This window comes from Sciurus vulgaris (assembly GCF_902686455.1).
Source record: "Sciurus vulgaris genome assembly, chromosome: 15".
NCBI lineage: Eukaryota > Metazoa > Chordata > Mammalia > Rodentia > Sciuridae > Sciurus > Sciurus vulgaris.
Genome location: NC_136476.1, coordinates 78637494 through 78648254, shown reverse-complemented (window position 1 = coordinate 78648254; position 10761 = coordinate 78637494). Strand labels below are relative to the sequence as shown.

Genomic DNA, 10761 nt, shown 5'->3' with positions numbered 1-10761 from the left:
ATGTGCAAAATTACAATAGACCCACACCAAGGCACATTATAATGAAAGTACCTAACATAAAAAATAAAGATAGAATTTTAAAGGCTGTGAGAGAAAAAAATCAAATCACATTCAGGGGGAAACCAATATGGATATCATAATTTCTCACTCCAGACTCTAAAAGCTAGAAGGATATGGAATATCATTTTTCAAGGTGTGAAAGAAAATGAATGCCAACTAAGAATCTTATACACAGCAAAACTTACCTTTAGATTTGACAATGAAATAAAATCCTTCCATGATAAACAAAAGCTAAAAGAATTTACAAATAGAAAGCTGGCTGTACAGAATATTCTCAGCAAAATATTCCATGAGGAAGAAATGAAATACAATGATGTAAGTCAGCAAAGGGAGGAACTACTCTAAAGAATAGCCAAATAAAGTAGAAACCAAGTCAAGTTAAAAACCAAAAATAAGCCAAAATGACCAGGAATACAAATCATATCTCAATAATAACCCTGAATGTTAATGGCCTGAACTCATCAATCAAAAGACATAGACTGGCAGATTGGATTAAAAAGAAAAACCCAACAATATGCTGCCTGCAAGAGACTCATCTCATAGAAAAAGACATCCACAGACTAAAGGTGAAAAGATGGGGAAAAAATATACCATGCACATGGACTCAGCAAAATAGCCAATTCCAAAAAGCCAGAGGATGAAAGATCTCTCTGATAAGCTGATGATGATACATAATGGTGGGTGGGAGAGAGACAAGAATGGAAGAAGGATGGATCGTATAAAGTAAAAAGAGGAGTGGGAGGGGTGGGGGAAGGGAAGATAACAGAATGAGACAAACATCATTACCCTATTTAAATGTATGATTTCACAAATGGTGTGACTGCACTTCATGTACAACCAGAGAAACAAGTTGTACCCCGTTTGATTACAATGAATCAAAATAAATTATTTAAAAAAAGATTAACAAGACAGATAAAAGCTAAGTTAAAAATGAAACATGACTGAATAAAGAGTGCCATATGATAGGCTTTATTTCAATAAAGAGCCTTCCCAAAACAAAACGAAACAAAACAAACAAAAAACCAAAACAAAATAAAAAGAATGCCACATTCAAATTCACAAAGAAACAGCAATTCAGAGGGAAAAACATGCACGTGCAGGATTTGGAAGGTCTATCCTTAATAGCAAACGTGCCCATCATGCTGAAAATGTTCCCCTGCTGAGGATGTTTCCCAGAGCTCCTTTCATATCCCGATTCCTCAGACTGTAGATGAAGGGATTCAGCATGGGGGTGACCACAGTGTACAGCACAGACACAACAACATCCTTTTCTTTAGTGTTACTGGATGAAGGGACAAAGTAGAGCCCAATAATTGCTCCATAGTACAGAGAAACCACAGAGAGGTGGGAGCCACATGTGGACAAGGCTTTGCAGATGCCCTTGATGGAGGATCTTCTCAGGATGGTGGCCCCAATGTGGCCATAAGAGACCAGAATGCACATGAATGGCAGGGTGATGACCACTGATCCTACAGTGAAGCTGGCTAACTCATTGATGGTGGTGTCTGAGCTGGACAGCTTGAATAAGGCAGAGAAGTCACAGAAGAAGTGGTGGAGAGTGTTGTCTCTAAGGAAAGAGAGGCGGGCTAGGAGGAGGGTGTGCACAAGGGCATTGGAGGAAGATAAGACCCAGGACACAACCACTAGCAGGAAACAGAGGCTCTGTCTCATCATTCTGATATAGTGAAGAGGGTGACAGATGGCCATGTACCTGTCATAGGCCATTGAGGTCAGAAGGAAGCTGTCAAGACTCCCAAATAATAAAAAGAAATATGCCTGACAAATGCACCCAGCATATGAGATGGACTGAGTCTGCATCAGCATGTTCGTGAGCATCTTTGGAGCTGTGACTGAGGAGAAGCAGATGTCAGTGAGGGCCAAGTGGCTGAGGAAGAAGTACATGGGGGTGTGGAGGCGAGAGTCCAGCCTGATGAGCAGGATGATGAGCAGGTTCCCCAGCAACGTGGTCAGGTACATGGCCAGGAACAGGGCGCAGTACATGCCTTGCTCCTCTGGTTGGATGGGGAGCCCCAGGAGGAGGAACTCAGACACACTGCTCTGGTTGTCCCTCCTCATGCTCTTCAGGTTCTCTTTTGCTAGAGAAGAAGAGATGGAAATGGGAAAGAATGAATTGTTAATATTACATAATAAAACAGTTTTGAACTTGTCAAAATGTGCATTTTAACTTGACTTTTTGACACACTAATGGGCTAATGATGTTTGGACAGGGGACATTATTTTCCCCCTGGAACAAACACAACATCTTTTGGAGAATTCATAAAATATCAAAGTAGACCAGGTTCAAATGTGAGGAGTCCAGGAGTTCATGATAGAAATCTGAGTTTAGGAAATTAGGTGCTAGGCCAGGTCAGTATCCAGTCAATAGAAACCACTGGGTGATGTCTAATGGTCTGTTGGCCCCTCTTACCTTCCACATGTCTATGAATCTAATTTTGGCTAATTTATTGGATTGGGTCAAGATAAGAGAATCAAGTGGGCTGATTTTGCACTACAAGTCATCAAGATTGGAGACTTGGTGAAATATCATTATGTAGCAGAATGAGCTAGAGCATTCAAGGTATGAATCTATGCCAAGATCATAAAATACCTACTGACATACCTTGCAATACATCCATCAGTTCTTCCATTAAGAAATTTTTCCCACTGAATATTTTAAATCTCCCATCAGCATTTCTACAGGAATTTTCATTGGACATGGAAAAAAAAAACTGTCTCTTCCAAAACCTACCTCCTGTATTGCCTCCACTCATAGCAGATCATTCTTACTCAAGTCATCGGAACACTAGGAAATACCCAACTTTTCTAGTCACAGGTGGGATCTGGCAAAGAAGAAGCTCTTTGTAAATGTCTCTTTACATAACCAATACCTTCTTTTTTCTTCCTAAACTTGTGGCATTGATTCTAAATGGCTGCTTCTCTTGTCATATTTCTAACATCACTTACACTGTGCTAAACCTTCCTCTCTTTTGTTTCCCCTTGAGACACTTCGTCATAGACTTTTACATGTGAACAATCACAAAATAATAGGGAAAGAGAACACAATGTGTCTACCAAAAATTGGAATTCATCTTCTACAAAAGACTAACTCAACCTGAAGTTCTTTGTGAGGAACAGCAGAGATGCCTTGCTACCTGACTCATCACTCATTTGGGGGTCAATTAAAGTTTACTTTAATGTGCAAATTTCCCCACCTGCTTGATTTAAAGTTCCACTGCTCTTAAACTCACTATATTAAAAATCCTGTTAATGTGATCTATTACCCGATACAAAGTATACATTCAGTGATGTTGCTTATTATCATGTAACAATCAGTTTATCCATCTTATCACTGTGAATTATCACCATGAAAATAGCAATAGTTTGACATTTAGGTTGTTCTGATATTTTCTTATTTCCAGCAATATTATAATAACCAGCATTATGTATAAGTCATTTTGCAAATTAGCATATGTATCTTCAGAAAAATTCATAGAAATGAATGAACTCAGAGAGAGAATCTGTATAGGATATAAAGGCTAAAATGGTGAGAGAGCCTATTTTCATGTGTTAGTGAAAAAGTGTTCTTAACAGAAGAAACTGTCACAAGAAGCTTATAAAAATGGACACTCTAGTGAAGTGTTTGGAGATGACTGGCTGGGACATTTGGGGAACAGAAAAAATTCAAGACCATAGGCAGCCTGGGACAGATATGGATTGGTGAATTACTGAGAAGCCAGAGTGTATAAGGCCTCTTCTGACATAATACAAAGCTTCAGTTCTATTTTCAGGGCAATAGTGCACCCAAGAAAAAGTTTCAGCAAAGAAGTGACTAAGAATTTTAAATAGCACATTGTCTACTTTGTAGCGACCAGATTATAGCATGGCAAGAGTGCTCGCAGGAATCGGAATAGTAGGCTATTGCAGCACCTTAGGTATAAAACTCACCTGGATTGTGGCAACAGAGATGAATAAAATTACAGAGATGTGGAAGTCAATTTGGAAGAAAGCCCACCAAGACCTAAAGGGGGTTAAAGACAAACAAAAGGAGGTACATTTTCTTACTATCTTCTTAAAAATTAGATATAAGACAGAGAAAATTATTTTACATGGAAATTTGGTTTTGTCCTATCATTTCAAAATTTGGATAGGTCCTCAATTCAAAATGAATTACTCGACATGGAGCTCTCTGTCAGCCTCTAGTGTGGGGAGAGGGAGAGTCTAAAGATCAGCAGCACGTGCTGGGCACACATCTGCACCACCCAAACACATGCAGCCATACGACTTAGTGCAAATTCTACTCCTGCTCTGATACGGCCCCTCCGATGATGAGCACAGATACCTGCAGTTACAAGCCATAGAAGGTCCTTCCCTTCTCTCTAGAAGACACAGAATGCAGTCAATCAAGTGGAGTCTCTAAGGGGCTCAAAGTTCCATAGCAACAGGGAGAAGAGTTATCAGTTCGGAATCAAATCGCATCTGTTCACAGCTTCTGGGAAATCAGTCCTATTAACAACTTTATAAACTATGGGGAGGTCTTGGGAGGCCACCCCTCCATTCCCAGCTCCAAATTAGAGAAAAACCAGATATAATTGCCTTATTGCTTTTGCTGTCCTTGGGGAGAAGAGCGAGATGCTAAAGCAGGCCTAAGGGGTTTCACTCTTGGAGGAATAATGACATTAACCAAGGCAGCCATTAGGAAACTGATGATTCACAGAATTTGTTGTCTTCTCAGTTTACCTTGAGGAGAGTGTAATTCAGAGATCATAATGAACCAAGCAGGAGGTCAACTATGTTAACCCAAGTGTCTTGTTTCTGAACCCCATGACGTTTCAAAAACATCAGAAACACTCTAGTCCCTTTACTCTCTGACCAAAGGAGTAAGAGAAATTATCTCATCACAACAAGTCTAGGGAAGAAAATAAAGTTTCTATAAATGTGCCTCTTACCCAACACCTGTGGAGGCAACATTCCACTGGAGTATAAGATTCTCACAATACTGTAAAATGACCAATCAATGTGTGACTTCCACTATCTTCACAAAATTGATCCCAAATCCATGCCATTTCTTGCTCTCTTTCTTCAAGGTTGTAGAAATAAATATCTGTGCTTATTATTGAACGTGAATATTTACTAATATTTACTAATGTTGACTGATTCTTTTTTTTTTTTTTTTTTTTGGTACCAGGGTTTGAACTCAGGGGCACTTGACCACTGAGCCACATCCCCAGCCCTATTTTGTATTTTATCTAGCGACAGGGTCTCACTGAGTTGCTTAGCACCTTGCTTTTGCTGAGGTTAACTCGGCCTCCTGAACCACTGGGAGTCCAGGCATGTGCCACTGCACCTGGCTTCAACTGATTTTTCAAAATGAGAAATTACCCTGTGGTTAGAACTGCTATTGGAATTATTTAGATTTCTGGAATGTTTTATGATCTCATAATTCATAGATGACTGACTATATGTTTCCCTGACGGTGCCACAAATGACCTGTTTTTCTCCAAGTCGACAGTTGACAACACTTCTTCTTTTCTTTTCTTTCTTTTTAAAAAATTTGATACTAGGATTGAACCCAGGGGTACTAAGTCATATCCCAAGCCATTTTTATTTTTTGTCTGGAGACAGGGTCTTGCTAAGTTGCTTGGGACCCTGCTCAATTGATGAGGCTGGCTTTGAACTTGGAATCCTCCTGCCTGAGCCTCCTGAATTGCTGGGATTATGGTCGTGCATTATAATGCCCTGGGACAAACTCCCTTTCAATTGAGAGGAATAGCATAGAAACTTCCCTCCTCCATATTGTGTGAAGATAAAAATAAAATCCATGACTATAGGATTTCTTATTTGACTAAAAATATGAGAAATGGAATCTCTTTGAATTAGCAAATGCTAATACGATTTCCCTAGGTACCAGATACCGTTTCCTAGAAGACCTTCATCTTAATTCTCTTCCACAATTTCTCCTGTCTTTCTGAGTTCTATTCAAAAAGTTCCTCCTGCAGTAATTTATGATCATTATGGCTTAGAAATGAGGAGTCCCTCAAAATATCATGTATGAGACAATATAAGAATGTTTATAAGGCAAAATAATTAGAATATGAGAGCTGTAGCCTACTGGGCGGATAAATCTACTTGAATGCATTAACTGAGCAGAACCGTAGCATGTAACTGGGCTGCTTTGGGGGGTTATACTTTTTCCCTGGTAAGCACAGCTCTCTCTCTGCTTCCTGGTTGTAATGAACTGAGCTACTTCCCCCTACCTTACCCTTCTACCATGACGTTACAGGGTCCAGAGACCATGGACTGGAACTCTGAAACCATGAGTCAAAATAAACTTTTCCGTCTCTAAATTGTGATCAGGCATTTTGATCACACTTATAAAAAGCTAATTAAAAATAATAATTTAACACTGAAATACATTCGTGTATATAGACACAAAATTTTAAAAATAGGCAAATTGGACTCTCAAGAGTTTCAAAGAACAGAACCTTAAATGTGGTAGGAACCACATAAACATGATCAACTTCAGTAATAATCAGAGATGGGCACTTAAAATCTTAAAAAGAGTCCACTGGATTAATTAGGTTCAAGGATGATTTTTGGAGACAATTGTCTAAATTAATAACTTGGTATTTGGTAGTCTTAATAACTTTTAATTAAGAAAGAATTATGATTTATGGTTGGAAATAGGCATTGTGATGTACATGCTTTCAAAGTGAGATTTATACCACACGGAAATCTTTCACATGTCCAACTGGAAAGTTAAACCAGAAGGTTCATTGCAACATTTTTCAAATATCAGAAAAATGGGAGAAAATTATAAAAACAACTAGGTTGTGATTTTTTATAATATTATAGATCAATTGCTGCCTTATCACAGATAAATTAAAGAAATATCATAATGAAGGAAAACATGAGAGTCCAACAATGTGAAAAAACACAGAAACAAAAGGCAGATTTAGATGCTTATGAACTTTATGTTTGTGTTCACCCCATAAATTTGTATGTGCAAATGCAAATATGTGTTTTAGAGATGCATACTCATATAGATAAAATTACAAAAATAAATGGAATCATAAATACAAAACGTAGGCTTGTCATTTCCTCATGAGGAGGATAATATGTAGATATTTCATGATAGACACAGATGATGCTTTAATAAAAATAAATATTTGGTAATGGCTATAAAATATTCATAAGTAGAAAAGAGCATACATGAAGTGCACAACTTGATAAATTATCATAAAAGAAACACTTCTGTACTAACTGCAGGATAGAAATAGTCCTCCCTAAAATCCCTCTTAGTTTTTCCTATAAAGGTAAATCATATTCTTATTTACAGTTATTCTTTTTTTAAATTTATTTTTATTGTACACAAATGGGATATATATTGTTTCTCTGTACATGACGTAGAGGCATACCATTTGTGTAGTCATATATTTACATAGGGTAATAGTGTTTGATTCATTGTTTTTTTCCTTCCCCCCACCCCTCCTATCCCTCTTTCCCTCTATACAGTCCCTCCTCCCTCCATTCTTGCCTCCCTCCCACACCGCATTATGTGTCATCATCTGCTTATCAATGAGATCATTCATCCTTTGTTTTTTTGAGATTGGCTTATCTCACTTAGCATGATATTCTCCAACTTCATCCATTTGCCTGCAAATGCCATAATTATATTATTCTTTATGGCTGAGTAATATTCCATTGTACATAATACCACAGTTTCTTTATCCATTCACCAACTGGAGGGTATCTAGGTTGGGTCCACAATCTGTCTATGGTGAATTAAGCAGATATGAACATTGATGTGGCTGTATCTCTGTAGTATGCTGATTTTAAGTCCTTTGGGTATAGGCCAAGGAGTGGGATAGCTGGGTCAAATGGTGGTTCCATTCCAAATTTTCTAAGGAATCTCCACACTGCTTTCCAGAGCAGCTGCACTAATTTGCAACCCACCAGCAAAGTATGAGTGTACCTTTTCCCCCACATCCTCGCCAACATCTGTTGTTGCTTGTATTCTTGATAATCGCCATTCTAATTGGGGTGAAATGGAATCTTAGGATAGTTTTGATTTGCATTTCTCTTATTAATAGATATGTTGAACATTTTTTCATATATCTGTTGATTGCTTATAGATCTTCTTCTGTGAAGTGTCTGTTAGCCCATTTGTTGATTGGGTTATTTGTATTCTTGGTGTACAGTTTTTTGAGTTCTTGATAGATTCTGGAAATTAGTGCTCTATCTGAAGTATGAGTGGCAAAGATTTCACCCACTCTGTAGGCTCTCTCTTCACATTGCTGATAGTTTCCTTTGCTGACAGAAAACTTTTTAGTTTTAATCTATCCCAGTTATTGATTCTTCCTTTTATTTCTTGTGCAATGGGAGTCCTGTTGAGGAAGTCTGGTCCTAAGCCGACATGTTAAAGATTTGGACCTACTTTTTCTTCTATAAGACGCAGGGTCTCTGGTCTGATCCCAAGGTCCTTGATCCATTTTGAGTTGAGTTTTGTGCAGGGTGAGAGATAGGGGTTTAGTTTCATTCTGCTGGATATGGATTTCGAGTTTTCCCAGCACCATTTGTTGAAGAGGCTATCTTTTCTCCATTGCATATTTTTGGCACCTTTGTCTAGTATGAGAAAATTGTATTTATTTGGGTTTGTGTCTGTGTCCTCTATTCTGTATCATTGATCCACCTGAATATTTTGGTACCAAAACCATGCCGTTTTTGTTACTATTGCTTTGTAGTATAGTTAAAGTTCTGGTATTACGATACCCCCTGCTTCACTCTTCCTGCTAAGGATTGCTTTAGCTATTCTGGGTTTTTTATTCTTCCAGATGAATTTCATGATTGCTTGCTCTATTTCTGTGAGGTTCATCATTGGGATTTTAATTGGAATTGCATTGAATCTGTATAGCACTTTTGGTAGTATGGCCATTTTGACAATATGCCTATCCAAGAACATGGGAGATCTTTCCATCTTCTAAGGTTTTCTTTAGTGTTCTGTATTTCTCATTGTAGAGGTCTTTCGCCTCTTTTGTTAGACTGATTCCCAAGTATTTTATTTTTTTTTTTGAGGCTATTGTGAATGGGGTAGATTTACTAACTTCTCTTTCCAAGGATTCATCACTTATAAATAAAAATGCATTGGATTTATGAGCACTGATCTTGTAACCTGCTACTTTACTGAATTCACTTATGAGTTCTAAAAGTTTTCTGGAGGAATATCCGAGTTCTCTAAATATATAATCATGTCATCAGCAAATAGGGATAGTTTGAGTTCTTCTTTTCCTATTCTTATCCCTTTAATTTCTTTGGTTTGTCTAATTACTCTGGCTAGAGTTTCAAGGACGATGTTGAATAGAAGTGGTGAAAAAGGGCATCCCTGCCTTGTTCTAGTTTTTAGGGGGAATGCTTTCAGTTTTTCACCTTTTTGAATGATATTGGCCATGGGCTTAGCATAGATGGCCTTTTCAATGTTAAGGAATGTTCCCACTATCTCTATTTTTCCTAGTGTTTTGAGCATGAAAGGATGCTGCATTTCATCAAATGCTTTTTCTGCATCTATTGAAATAATCATGTGATTCTTGACTTTAAGTCTGTTGATGTGGTGAATGACATTTTTTGATTTCTGGATGTTGAACCAACCTTGCGTCCCTGGGATGAAACCCACTTGATCGTGGTGCACTATCTTTTTAATATAGTTTTGTACGTGATTTGCTAAAATTTTGTTGAGAATTTTTGTGTCGATGTTCATTAAGGATATTGGTCTGAAATTTTCTTTTCTTGATGTGTCTCTGTCTGGTTTAGGTATCAGGGTGATATTGGCTTCATAGAATGAGTTTGGGAGGGTTCCCTCCTCTTCTATTTCATGGAATATTTTGAGGAGTATTGGAGGGAGCTCTTCTTTAAAGGTTTTACAGAACTCGGTGAGAACCCATCTGGTTCCGAACTTTTCTTTGTTGGTAGGCTTTTGATGACTTGTCCTATTTCAGTACTTGAAATTTATCTATTTAAATTGTGTATGTTCTGCTGGTTCAGTTTAGGTAATTCATAGGTCTCTAGAAACCTATTGATATCTTTGATATTTTCTATATTATTGGAGTATAGATTTTCAAAATAGCTTCTAATTATGTTTCAGATTTCACTCATGTCTGTTGTGATATTTCCTTGTTCATTCCGAATTTAGTAATTTGAATTTTCTCTCTCCTTCTCTTTTTTAGTGTGGCTAAGGGTTTATCAATTTTGTTTATTTTTTCAAAGAACCAACTATTTATTTTGTCAATTTTTTCAATTGTTTCTTTTGTTTCAATTTCATTGATTTCAGCTCTGATTTTAACTATTTCCTTTCTTCTACTACTTTTGGTGTTGCTCTGTTCTTCGTATTCTATAGCTTTGAGCTGTAGTGTTAGGTCGTTTATTTGTTGATTTTTTTTCTTCTTTTATTGAATATACTCCATGAAATAAATTTTCCTCTATGTCCTGCTTTCATAGTGTCCCAGAGATTTTGATATGATGTATCTTTGTCCTTGTTTACCTCTAAGAAATTTTTTATCTCCCTCCTGATGTATTCTGTTATCCATTCATCATACAATAGCTTATTATTTAATCTCCAGGTGTTGGAATAGTTTCTGTATTTTACTCTGTTCTTTATTTCTAATTTCAATCCATTATGATCTGATAGAATACAAGGTAGTATCTCTATCT

General features: G+C 37.3%; 1 protein-coding gene across 1 annotated transcript; it reads right to left on the bottom strand.

Moving 5' to 3' along the window:
* Positions 1-1197: 1197 nt before the first annotated feature.
* LOC306644904 (olfactory receptor 1J21-like) lies at positions 1198-2136 on the bottom strand (the record flags this gene model as incomplete). Its single annotated transcript, XM_079112158.1, has 1 exon — positions 1198-2136. The coding sequence occupies one exon, from the start codon at positions 2134-2136 to the stop codon at positions 1198-1200; it is 939 nt and encodes a 312-aa protein (XP_078968284.1).
* Between the last annotated feature and the right edge of the window lie 8625 nt (positions 2137-10761).